We start from the raw sequence: 13,750 nt of genomic DNA, 5'->3' as shown, positions 1-13,750 counted from the left end.
GTATGAGAGTGAACTGATCAACTAATCGGCCAGGTGACCGAGGTACTACTGGACAATGTCTGGACCTGATGCTCAGGACGGTGTTGCCCTTTTAACCTGGAGCACACAACAGAACATTGTCAGACACATTTTCACTATTAAAAATTATTAAATATGATTAAAAAATACCTTTCCTCGTTTAGGAAAGAGGTGGAGGCTGGGTAGAGAGCACAGGATTCAGGACATGAGGGTAGAAAGACTTTTTGTGTTGATATTAATACATTGTTAGACATTTTCATGGACACTACAGGCCTACCTTTTAGGGGATTTGCTGCTACTTTTATATAGCAAACCCACAGTAATACAGACGGTTAGTAGAGTGCATTCCTACATGATCTGCACCCTCATAGCAGATGCTTTAAAATGCCAGAAAAGTGGCTGACCTTTTGTACAACACTAGAAGCAGCAAAAACAGTTCGAGGGGGGGTTTAAAGGTGTTTAAGTCATCTTCTGTGGTTTTGGTGTCGATGAAGCGAAAACCAGCACCACAGCTTTACTGTCACGGACTAAGTCTTTGCTATAAAGCATTTATAAGCTAACATTGTCAGCAGTGATGATGGCTGACTGGCAAAACCAAGCGATGAGAAACTGCATCCTCCTGCGGTGCTGAAGAGTTTTTACCCCCGGCTCATTCAGAAAGCCCTGTTCGCTCTGGCAGAAAGAGGAAAACCAGCTATTAATAGTGGCCCCCTGCCCTGCCCCCTCTCTCTCACACAGACACACAGCCCTGCAGTGGCTCACACTTCTTTTTTTTCCATGTTCAGCCACACACACATACACACTACCCCGGAGCCTTTGGGAGCTCTGTGACAGCGCTGACTGGCCATCGCCACCCCCTCCCCTTCCTCTCTTTCTTTTTTTATTCTCTCTCTTCCATGCTCTCCATCTCGTCCTCCCCCTACTTCCGCTCCGTGGTGACGATGTGCTCAGCTGTCTGGAAACGACTGCTTCTCCTCTTCCTCATCCATTCACACCTCATCCTGCTCATCTCTCGCTTTCTGTATAGCTCCTATTTTGCTTCCAGATATGAATTATTAAACAATTTAAAACAGTAGTGATTTGTCCCTTTGAACATCTCCTACAACTTACTGCTAGCTGTAGAAGTCATTGTAAGTGTGTCTGAATGTATATTGCATGAATCAAACCCAGAGAGGCATAAAAACACATAAAAAAACTCACTACTAGTAGGAAAATTATTTAACCTTCTGTGAAACTATAAGACATGATGAAATGGTTGGCAGCTCTCCATGGCTGGATGTTTTAAATTGCAAAAGCTGATAGGAGCAGAATCGTCTTAGGCAAGATGTTATGGCCTTGGACTCTCCTTGTTGCTGTTTTTATTACACTAAAAACGGAGATACTGTAGTGAGAATCTGGCAGCAAAAGTGGCAAAAAAATGTGTTAATATCGTGGATTAATGTAACGTTCACAAAATGTAAAAAATAACTGACACATTTTTACAAAGGGAAATAATGGAAATATCCATAATGAATTTTAAAACAGTAAAACCGTGTAATTTTAGTCACACATTGAAAGAAAAAAATAATATTTGTAATAATGCAGACTTTAGCATCGAAATTCAAAACGTTTTTTGCTATGATTTTGATAGTTACTCTCTGTTATTTAACAAAACGGTAAATATATAAAATATCAGTAAATTGTTCTAAAAAAAAAGGGTCAATTTTTCTATGCCTACCATCGTACAATCATGTACTTCTTGTCAAATGCACCTTAAAAGCATGTCCCATGAGGCATCAGTGTTGCCGTGCACGTTCTGCTGCAGTCCCTGTAGGTGGTGATGCCATTCGATCTCAAGAGGGTGTAATCAGAACCACGATTACAAGAATCCCTCACCAGCTTCCCACCAGGTGGCATTGCTGCTGAATTTAAAAAAAGTCTTGGTAATGCTTTTTTCGTTGCATCATTCTGGACCTGCAAGGTGCAGTTTCCACTGGCAAACCTTCAATAACTGATATAGATTGTGCCTTCCTGGAGGTAGTTGGAGCTAGGTGGAAATCAGCACAGATTTCAAGATAGTTCAGACATGTTTGGACCAAAATCCAAATCTCGTCTCTAAGCTACAGCACAGTAGCACCATATAAATATCTATATAACATTTACTGTGTATCTAAACACACACATGCTCTTATGTGTAAACATACGCACACACACACAACTGTGAGTCATGCACACTGCACTTAAATTTCACGTTTTTTTTTTTTTTTACTAATTTCTGACTTTTTCTACTTTTAAGAAATGTTATTTCTCGTCATCGCGCATCCTTGTGGAACAGCTGCTATGCTATTCACTGCTCCGACTAAATAAACACGTGACAGAAAAATAAAACTTTTGAGTCTTAAATCACAACACTGACAACTGATCACCTTTTAATTTGATAACATCATTTGGCAAGTAGTTGCTCCTGTAAACAAGCAGCACATATGGAGCAGCCTTGTCATTCATTCAATCATGTTTTTGAGTGAAATATTTAGGTCATTAACTGCTAAATGGTCCTCCATGTTCTGCTGCATGTTCCTGGACATGTAGTGTAGCGAAGATTTGTGGGAAGTACCTTAACTGAAGCACTGGGCATAAGTACAGTTGAGCATTTTCCTTTTATTGAAAAATATTGCACTTTTCTACTCCATCACATTTATGTGGCAGCTTTTTTAAGATGAAGATTTAACACAGTGGATACTATAGCAAACTTTTAAAATACCACACTTAGTTAAAGATTGAACCAGAGGTTTCCAACATTTTTGGCTTTTTGCGGCTCACGTTTCAATGTCTGTGAGTTGTTTACAGCTCCACCAAACAATGATTTTTGCTCAAACGATGCGATTTGCAACACAAATCAATATTAGATAGAAACTGAAGATAGATTCATAAAGTTTTATATTTCTTCTTTGTCTTACATTAATCATATTTGGAGCCCTCGGATTTTTGAGACACTGATGCTTCACTATTAACTCTGATGACGTCCTGTATAATAATACAAATAATACATCAGTCAGAGTGACCAAACTTGCACTTTTACGTTATTACTTTTACTCCATTTTGCTGCTGCACAGCTTTACTCAATATAGTAGAATTTTTCATGCAGGTCCTTTTACATGTAATTGAGTATTTTTACATTGGTGTATTGATACTTTTATTTAAGCAAAGGATCAACTGGTAGCTCAAAACTGCTCCTTGCTGTGGCCAGAATCAGGCCTATTAGAGCAGTGATAGTGAAATGTTTTTGGCTATTAAATCAAAACAATGACCTGAAAGACAGCACACATTCTTCCATTTTAAATATACGAATATTGCGTTATATGTATGTATAAGAAATCTGTGAAAAGAACATTTTTAGTAAAAATTTGCATTTACCTTTGGGGATTTTTTTAAAGGTTTTATTGATCTGATGTAATATAGTGACAAACCTGCTGCATCACAAACTTCTATACTTTTAAATATTGATGACAGCAAGATTTGACTGTCTGTCACGCTGTTAGATCAATCAATTATTTCATCTCTCAAATCAACAAGATAATTTACAATATAAATTACCCTGGAGGCAAAGGCAGCTGCTAATGCATTCCAGCCACACAGACAGACAAACGCCAGGCGGCTGACTGTGATGACAGCGGGAGAGATAATGATGCAGTGAGTGCTGAGGGGGTGACAGGTCAGCTCAGCAGGCGGACTCCCAGCCGGAGCTTTATGAAGAGATGCTTACTGTAAGACTCGCCCCGATCGCTGTGCTCGTCTTTCTGTCTGTCTGTTTGTCTACCTTGATGCTGCTGCATTGCGGCTACTGAGCCCAGTCATCACTGCTGGCTCCATGTTGCCATCTGTGTTGTCAGGAGAAGCAGTTTACAGCTGTGTCTCTGCCCTGCCTCAGTTGGAAACACACACATGTAAAGCCTGTGTTCATGGAAGCACAGCAACATGTGCACAGAGGACCCCTTGTAATCAATCAAACAAGAAAGTTAAAGTCACCTTCTTCCCCAATTCAGCTCTGCAATGTTTACTCCCAAAATACAAAAACGGAGGGTGTGAGTCACACACAGACTTTAATCAATGCCTTCAAAGGTCTTTCATCCAAAAGGAAAGGGCATCCCTCCTCACATTATTGAAGTCAAGAACCTCCATCCTCAGTGCTAACCTCGACTTTTTCTACCTCAGTATTGTAAGCCTAGCGATCCCTAACATTCAGCTTCATTATCTCAGCGGTTAGCTTGTTCGACTGTGTGATGGATCATCGTAGCTGATCCAACAGATCCATTTAAAGCCTATGTGGGCTGCTTCTTCTGTTTTCCCGCTTAATTGACCCCACGATGCCTTATCTGTCTGGCTCTTTCACACCACTTATCAATATAAAGCCAGACCTCAGCTTCGTTTGTATTCGCCAGTTGCAGAAAGACAATATTATACACTGTGCTGTGATTCCCACTGTGTGGAATACAGTTTGTGCCCTCATTATTGCTGCGAGGCTCAGTGTACTGTAAGCTCATTGTTATAGCAAAATAAAGTGAAAATGATGAAGCTGTGTCCAGGGCAGCCCTCTCTGTCACACATGGCTTCTCCTACTACTGCTATACTGAACGCATCCACCTTTTCTTATCTTTCCAGATTCCTGCATAGATGAATGCATGCAATGAGATTATAGCCAGGCCCAAAATGATAAAAAAAAAACCCAACAACAATAGAGCATTTAAAAATATTAAATATTTTTAGACAATTTTGTTTCATTTTCTTAGGGATAATACTTTTTTTAATGAAATGGTCAAAAATAGCAAGAAAATGTGTAGATTTCTGTCAAATAAGCACAGACTCATTGTCTTTACTGCTCGTGGTCCCATTGTGCTTTCGTCATGTGTAGTCTGAGCGAGGTCAAACATTGCACTCCCAGTGTGGAGGCTGAGGATGTCAAGCCACCGCCTGCAGCTCAAACTGGAAGAGACTCTGGTTTTGTTTCTCCAGGGTCCTCCAAGATCTGTCCATCATTTACCGTTACCACTGTGTTGATGGCAAGAAGTGAAGGATTATAGGAATTGAATCAATGCAGACGCCATGGAGACGTATTTGCATGCAGACCTACAACAAGCCAACAGTGCCTCACCGATCAAGTGATGAAAGTGTGCATAGGTTGAATACCGATTGGTCCGATCATAAACAATGCACGCAGTGCTTGTGACCCCTGATTCAACAGAACTCTGGTTCATCTTACAGTCAGTACTGCCTCTTCTGCAGCAGAAGCAGATAGACCAACAAGAGTAGTTTACATTTGTCAGTGTAAAACGACACTCATGCATGTGAGGGAAAGGAAATCTTTCACATTCTAACTAGCTACATATCACAAATCTTTTTGCCAGAATCATTCAAAATTGATTAGCCAGGTGTTTAATGCAGTAATGACATACTATTGTCATACTGGCAAAAACTGATTTAAAATCAACTACATTGACTCAGTTTAATCAAATATAAAATAGTGAAGTGTGTTGCTCTTCCACTCTGTGTATTTAACAGAGCTTTAGTGATAGACTTAAACATACCATAAATGTAACATTATTAGGCTTTTACATAGAGAAAAATGATCATGAGCTCCAAATGCTGCTCTAACAGCCGGCCTCTGTGCACAAGCCCCTTTTTCTCCTTATTTATTCAGAGTGTTCACACCAATAACTTGTGTCGCTGGAGTCTCAGGAAGCACGAAAACTGCTGACAGGATGTCAATACAGCACCAATTGCAAACGAGCAACTGGTGTATGTGTGGGAGCATCATCAGTGCCGCAGAGAGAGTCGAGAAACGGAGCTTGACAGCCAATCAGAGGGAGGCAGCCATGAATAAGTGCAGAAAAGTGAGTCATGTTAGCACCTGAAATCACAAGACCGGGTTTAAAAAGGTGGTGTTTGTTTCTGCTATCAGCCTGCCGGCTCCCAAGTGACGCAGAGCAGAAGAAAGGCTGTTTTTTTTCCTAACATTCAAGCTATACTGTTTGTATGTTGTCAGTGCAAAAAACATAATGCAGAAATTGGAGGATGTTAGGAGTTATCTTTTCTTCCAGTTGTATGCTTGTGCAAAAAACTGTTTCATATACTGGAAGATTTAGTCACTTTTTCTATAGACTAAATATACAGTTAAAGCTTAAAAAATTCCATATAAAGTCAGTTGTATATCATTTGTATTCTTATATAAGTTTAACACCTCCTGAATCTAGCTCTATACTCCAGCTCTAATAGACCATAACCTGGTCCACAGATACAAGTGGATTAGTAGTGAGTATTAACCTTCTAATCTAACTTTCACCAAGAAAGCAAATAGTTATATTTTCCAGAAACTTTGTGTTTAAACTTGCAGACCTTCTGTTACATAAACAGACACACTTATTCGCTGTTTCATTTTTACATTATAACCTTATCACCAGAGTTTCTTTTTCATCTGTAGTGTCAGAAACTTTTCTTGGCAGCTTTCCAGGTTTTTCCTTATAGTCTAGACCATATTTGTAGCTGCAGTATCCTACTCTGTCTCCATCTCTTCAGCTCTTGCCAATTGGTGGTTACCAAGCATCGCTTCTGGTGCATCATTGTGGGAACGTCACAATAGAAACCAGATCTATGAAGAGATTTATCTGGAGCTGAACAGCTTCAGCTGATCAGCATTGTGTGTAAAATTCTTGCGCTCTGGCTTTAAAGCAGAAGTTCAGACACAGTCAGTGGCAATGATTGATTCCAGTTTTTCATTTTGAACTTGACTAGTTTTTTTCTTTGTAATATCCAGATTATCTCTGGTATTGTGATTTAATTTATTCCTGATCTCTTCACTAAAAGGATGATTTTTAAAGTGAAAATCTTGGCCGCACCCTGCTTCTTTTACTCTGTTTCACGCTTCATGGAAAATGCTTCAGTATTCCAATCAGGCTGTCAAAGCAGCTAATTTACTGGGCACTGGAAGTCTAATGAGGGTGGAAGAGAAGGCTGGAAGTAGAGTTTACTGATGAATAATAACTCATTATCAAACCGTCTGTCTCTATTCTCCTTCTCATTATCTCTTCCCATCACATTCCCCTGACATTGTTCTGCTCTTTGTTATCCACTGATTCCTCCCTCCTCCTCCCTCCAGGTCTGATCGTGTACCTGGGGATGATGGTCGGGGCCTTTGTGTGGGGCGGCCTGGCTGACCGAATTGGCCGGCGGCAGACCCTCCTCATCTCCCTCTCCATCAACAGCGTGTTTGCCTTCTTCTCGTCCTTCGTCCAGGGCTACAGCTCATTCCTCTTCTGCCGCCTGGCTTCCGGTGTGGGGTAAGCAGACGGATGAGTCACACAGGCACAGCAGCCAGAGCTGGAAATTAGACAGTCATGACCGCTGTGGTGCATCAGTTAATGTGGCAGGCAGAGCAATGATGCATGTCACGGGGCACATGAACATGCTGCAGCTGTATTGCCGTTAAGAGAAGTTAACCTTCCCCTTTGTCTGGTGGCACTTAGAGGAGTAATTTCATACACTCAAGTCAACATCTTCCATACAGTGAGCCAAAATGAACAGTTATTGATTGAAGTTGCGCGTACATATAGTTGCAACTGCTCGACTAGCTTGTAGAATACTCCTCATCTGAAATGCACCTGTTACGGCTATTTCAGCTGATTTCTGCTTGTGCTGAATACTGGTGGCAAAATGTCAGTAAAATGGCAGCCCTGTAGTAGTCTGACATCAGAACATGACCTTCCCCAGGCTTTAGATACAGTGGATGAACATTAGGTTGTCTAGTTTTAGCTGTGTTAGAAATATTTCTATATGACACCGTGTTGTCGAGGATTTTACAGTGATGCAAAAGGATGAGAAAAAACATTTCCCCAAAACAAAGCGTGCCCTGAACACAGCGTTCCTTTTAATTTCAAGCACTGTATTTCCAGTTGTACATTTTGGAGGGATCCAGGAAATATGTTAAGTAAATGTTTAAAACATGTGCGGTTGTGTCCCCTAATTAAAACATTAAAGAAGCAGAAGACTATTTTTGAAAAACCTCTGTAATGTTACTTATAGACCACACAATCCCTCAGACAGGAGCAGGCCTCTTCTATTCAGCACCATCAAAATATGTATTATGATCTCAGACAGTCACTGAATTTATTGTGAAATTAGATTTTCAATTGTTGCTTCTTGCATGAATTTTGTGTTTTACATAAATAAAGACATTTTCACCATAAACTGATGCAAAAAAATAACAAATGGTGAATTAAAAATTTGATGTTCGAAGCTAAATGTATTTGAGGGTAGGATGAAACACAAACTCAAATGAAATTTATTTTTCTAGCCTGCCATCATGAAACAATTATTCAATTATAAGGACAGTGCGCATTAATCAATATTTTGGTGAATGTGATAGTATATAGCTAGCTCTCTAATTCTCAGCTACAGTCTTGTGGCAAGATGTTGACCATTAAAGTGACAAAATCTACAAACAGAGACAACAAGATGCCATAAGAGACAGCAGAAGACATATCAAGGAACTGTAAGCAGCAAAAGCCCCGTGCAGTGATGCAGCAACAGCAAACACTTTCTGTACAAACAACCATACAAGAAGCACGATCCAACAAAATACAACCCAGCAACACTAACTACAAGCATTTGAATTGATGTGTCCTACTGTAACACCACATGATTAAAGGGTTGAAACACAGAATAGGACTGAATTTGAATTCAAACCATGTTACTTATTTATGAACACACACACACACACACACACACACACACACACACTATGGATGTATCTTCAGAATGTACACTTGAGTGCTTTTCAGGGCAAATTATGACAGAAAATCATGAAAACAATGTGCATATTGTGAGTGTGCAGGTTCTGTTCATTATGGGTGCTTTTAAATTCCCATTGTCAACTTTCATACCTCCGTCTCTTCCTTATCTTACCCACCATTTGCTGCTGCTCCAATGTGGATTCCTCCTCCTGCTCATGATAAATTTTCCTTCCTGTTTTCATACTTTAACACCACAGCATCGGCGGCTCCATCCCCATTGTGTTTTCCTATTACTCGGAGTTCCTGGCCCAGGAGAAGCGAGGAGAGCATCTGAGCTGGCTCTGCATGTTCTGGATGATTGGTGGGATCTACGCCTCCGCCATGGCCTGGGCCATCATCCCACACTACGGTGAGAAAAAGTTAGAGCCGTGAGACAGCTTCAGCCATCATTATCATTAATCAAGACAATATGTGTGTCTGTTAAGCACCAGAATTTGTATAGCCATTCGAAATTTAGATTCATAGTGAATGACAAAAGATTGTAAGACGTGGTGAGGAATTTTAACTGTTTATTATTCCAAAATTATGTATACCCTTGAAAATGTTGCAAATTTTAGAGAAAATGCAGCTTCTGTGCCATTCTAAATGGACCTGGTAATATCTACCAAGGTCTGAAGAGTTTTAATATACAATCAGCTGAGAGCAGCTGATGCAGTATTTCTCGAATCACTTGCAAGTCTTGGCTAAAAGCAAAGAGCTCATTGAGCTCATTAGGATTCGTCACCAAGAGAGAGCTGCACATTCTGACTGTTCACAAGACGGGAAAAGGCTATAACGACATATTCAAGTGTCTTTAAGTGCCGTTACCTTGGTGCAAAGTATCATCAAAAAGTACACATGGTCTAAAATCTCAAAGTGCGTGATAGGAAGCCAAACATAACTGCTGCACTGGCCAGAAGGGTAGAAGTATTCAAGGATCACCACAAAAATGAACAGTGGTAGCAACATTTCAATCAGACACTGAACAACGCTCTGCTTCTCCAAGACAGACACACAGAAAAAGCTCAGAAGAAAACTGCTTGTTTTCAGTTCTGTGATCAAATGGGATGAAAATTGAGTTGTCTGGGCACAAAGAACGAAGACATATTCAACTCTAAGGACATCATCTTCACAGTCAAGCATGGTGGTGGGAATGTGATGCTTTGTGGAAATTGTTCAAGCAGCCTTGCTGAGGTTAATCGCATCATCAGAAAAGCAGATGACGTACAGATCCTTTCAGAAACCATCAGGGGCCCTGCAGAAAAATTTTGCCTTGGGCAGCAGTCGACCTTCCAATGAGACAATGATGTAGAACAGAAAGGGTTAGAACAGAGGACAGAATCAACATTTTGGAGTCCAGATCTGAATCCCGTTAGAATCTGTGGAGGGAACTGAAGACCAGAGTGATAGCAAGAAAGCCTTCAATCTAAAGAGATCATCACAGAGAGGAACAAAATAAAATTTATTATCAATCACAATTTGGCATGAATATGAACGTTTATGGGCTTTCAAACCAGGGTTCAGGGATTTCTGGGGTCAGGTATCGGCAGGACTAATTTCATCAGTGATTTCTCTCTTTACCTAAAGTGAAACACAGAAGTTGCTCAAAATGTCAAATAAGCTGCAGTGGAACAAGGAGAGCAATCCAACTCAACAGAGTACTAACATGCATGCAACCAGAGCTTTACAGTATCACTATAGGAAGCCTCTCATGCTCATTCTCTTTGCATTTGCTGTCTCCTCTGTGTTCTCATACAGGCTGGAGCTTCCAGATGGGCTCGGCCTACCAGTTTCACAGCTGGCGTGTCTTTGTGCTGGTGTGTGCCTTTCCCTCTGTGGCGGCCATCTCTGCCCTCACCACCATGCCTGAGAGCCCCCGCTTCTTCCTGGAGGTCGGCCTGTCAGCCCACACCACACTCAGACCTTAAGTACATTTTGGCTCCACACATGCTTAACTAGTCTCGAAAACAGCAGGCGTTAGTGCATTTAAAGTGTGAGATCCTGTGTAGCAAGCAAAACGCTTCTTACTTACAGAATATTTTGAATGACTAAATAAATATGTACATATAAACATCTTGGAGCGGGCTGAATATCAAGGTCCTGTTCGTACATCAAGTACTGCTGAAGTTTTTGATTCCTATGCAGCATATTTTGAATATGGACACAGAAAACATGGCATAGTAAAAGCAAGATTCTGTATAAAAAGAAACCGTTCACATCCATGTTACTAATGCACATATTATTTTACCATTTAACTGAAACTATTATGTTAAACTCACTAATATGGAGTCACTCCCCAGGTAGTATGACATAAATACATTTTTGTAAGGGGTCCTGAAAACGTTTATGCTTCAGTACAGAGATGTTTTGTTTGAAAGCTGTTTCCAATAAATGAACCATATATAACTGGTGTTTTCACACAAAACAACTAGTTTTGGAAAATCATTATCAGTTCAGTTAATGTTAAAACACACACACGCACGCACACACGCACGCACGCACACACACACACACACACTACACACACACTTTGAATCCAGCTAGCATCAGAGGACATCATTGCATCATTGCACTATTCAAGTGAATAAAGATGCAGCTTTTTACAGAGCTCTAGAAAAATCATCAGAAAAGTCACGGAACAAATCTGAAGAGCAGCTTGTTAAACTTTGACAAGTTTAAAATAGATACAGTTGTCGAGATGTTCTAACAAATGTGTCAAGGACAAGAAAATTTACTGGGAACAATCACATATTCACATACATCCGGACAGAAACACAACTACATTTTAATACTTAGAAGAAATAAATTTTATCCTATTTTTTTTTTTACCAGGAAATCCTTTGAGATTAACATCTCTTTTAAGGGGCCTAGTCAAGATGACACACTATTAAAAAGTAACAAAGATTAAAAACAAAATGTCAGTGAATAGATGGTTGCTTCATCTAGGTTCCAAGGCTTCTCTGAAGTTGCCTGCAAAGAAGGAGAAAACAAAAAAGCATAAAGAGGGATTCAAGTTGAGTGGATGGGATATTTATAAAAAAATAGGACTAAACTCTGTCAATGTTTTCATATTGATTTTAACTTTTTAAAAGAAGGAACAAATGGTAACGTTTTACCGAAGCAGTTGCATTTACCACTCGAGGAAATCATTTCTCCAACAGACATTTGTTACTTGTCACATTTGTTACTTAATCATTTCATAACATCTCACACACTGATGAGATGATTGAATCAAAACACGCCTGAGTTTTATGACTAATCCGTGACTAGAATCATACTGGAGTCTGCACTGACACTAAACACAGTCTGTAAACAACCTTCAGGTTTACAGCTGCTCCAGCATCACTGCCACTGCCACAACATGAACGCTCACTCACATGTAAATTAGTTGTTTTGCTTTCCTCCTCCAGAATGGGAAACATGACGAGGCGTGGATGATTCTGAAGCAGGTCCACGACACCAACATGAGAGCTAAGGGTTATCCAGAGAGGGTCTTCTCTGTAAGTTACGCTCCAGAATATTAAGCTTTTATAGTGCAACATTGCTGTATGTGTGCAGAAAATAACATCGTCATAATGTATGTGTGTTCTGTTTGTGGGTTTACTCAGTGCAGCAGGTTTAGAGCTCTGTGCTGCATAATTTTGCATATTAATGAGTTAAAACAGATGTGCTCTAAACGCCTGTAATCTCTTAAAGCCCCGAGCTACAAAGTTCTCAGTAATACTTCAGTGAAATATGGTGACATAAAGATATCTCATAACCTCTTCTTACTGCATTAATAAGTAAAATTAATAAAAGTTACCGGCTGTGTTTAAATAAAGGCACGAGGCATGATAATATGCATGAAGAGTTCCTGCACGTGAGACACCACATTTTCATAATTTAAATATCAGTGAATATGTAAGTATTCAGTGATTGTACTTTGCCTCCAAGGTGACCACCATCAAAACGGTGAAGCAGTTGGATGAGCTGGTGAACATGGGCGACAATGCTGCCTGGCATGAGAAATGGAGGATAAAGCTCACTTCACTTTTCCATCAGGTTCGTCTCTTGTTGTTGTTGTTTTTTTTTTAACTTTACTGTGTTCTTACGTGGTAATGCTTTCTGTTTAGATGGTCAAGAGAAACTTGAAGTGTGTATTATCTAGGAAAATGTATTGGACTGGTGACACAGTGTCAGCAGATCTGAAACTTTAAATGACCTACAATGGATCATGGGTAACAAAACCTTAATAAAGCCATCCTTACTATTGCGCCTAATATCAGTTTTGTCGAATGAAAGCCAAATAATATTGATTTCAGTTTTAATAAAACTTTTTAAAAATGTGAAATCAAGCGAGATGAACAAGAAACATGATATACCAAAAGCAATAGTATATAACAAAAGTTTATACATCCTCGACAACTTTCCTTTCCTCCTCTCCATGTGTCTTAGTCCCTGGAGGAGGAGACGAGGTGACTCAAAATGGTGAAAGGAGAAGAGCCTTGTGTCTCACTTGGAAAATAACCAGACTGTTTGTTGCATGTTAAAAGCTCAGCAACAACTGGTCATTTTTATATTTCTTTTTGTTGACATATTTAACAAACATGTTAATTATTTAGACTTAGTGAGTGTGTTTTTGAACACTGAAGAAAGCCAGGCACATCTCCTTTGAGTCTTTATACTAAGCTGAGATAACAGTCTCCTGGGTGCAGCTTCAGAAGAGTGATATCGATCTGCTTATCTCACCCTGCATGTGTGACAATGAGCATATTCCGCAGAATGTTGAACTATTTCTATAAAACAGGAGTGTGTATAACAGAGTCTCCAAGCTAACACCTATAAAATGTACTCACAACATATCATTAAGCAGTCGCAAATTGATATTTTATTGATGGGAGCCCTTGTATTATTATGATAAATTTTAAATGAAATGTAGTACATAGCAGCAA

At 39.8% G+C, this 13,750-nt stretch overlaps 1 protein-coding gene across 1 annotated transcript in view; it reads left to right on the top strand.

Moving 5' to 3' along the window:
• sv2a (synaptic vesicle glycoprotein 2A) overlaps positions 1-13,750 on the top strand; it is a 65,516-nt gene that overhangs the window by 34,824 nt on the left and 16,942 nt on the right. Inside the window, exons 3-7 of the mRNA XM_023286224.3 lie at positions 7,148-7,328; positions 9,038-9,189; positions 10,578-10,711; positions 12,230-12,319; positions 12,753-12,860. Coding sequence (XP_023141992.1) covers positions 7,148-7,328; positions 9,038-9,189; positions 10,578-10,711; positions 12,230-12,319; positions 12,753-12,860 — 665 coding nt within the window. The remainder of the gene's footprint in view (positions 1-7,147; positions 7,329-9,037; positions 9,190-10,577; positions 10,712-12,229; positions 12,320-12,752; positions 12,861-13,750) is intronic.

The sequence above is a fragment of the Amphiprion ocellaris genome, chromosome 9, assembly GCF_022539595.1.
Source record: "Amphiprion ocellaris isolate individual 3 ecotype Okinawa chromosome 9, ASM2253959v1, whole genome shotgun sequence".
Lineage (NCBI taxonomy): Eukaryota > Metazoa > Chordata > Actinopteri > Pomacentridae > Amphiprion > Amphiprion ocellaris.
Note: the sequence above shows the minus strand (reverse complement) of the source record. Positions and strands in the feature narration are given on the sequence as shown.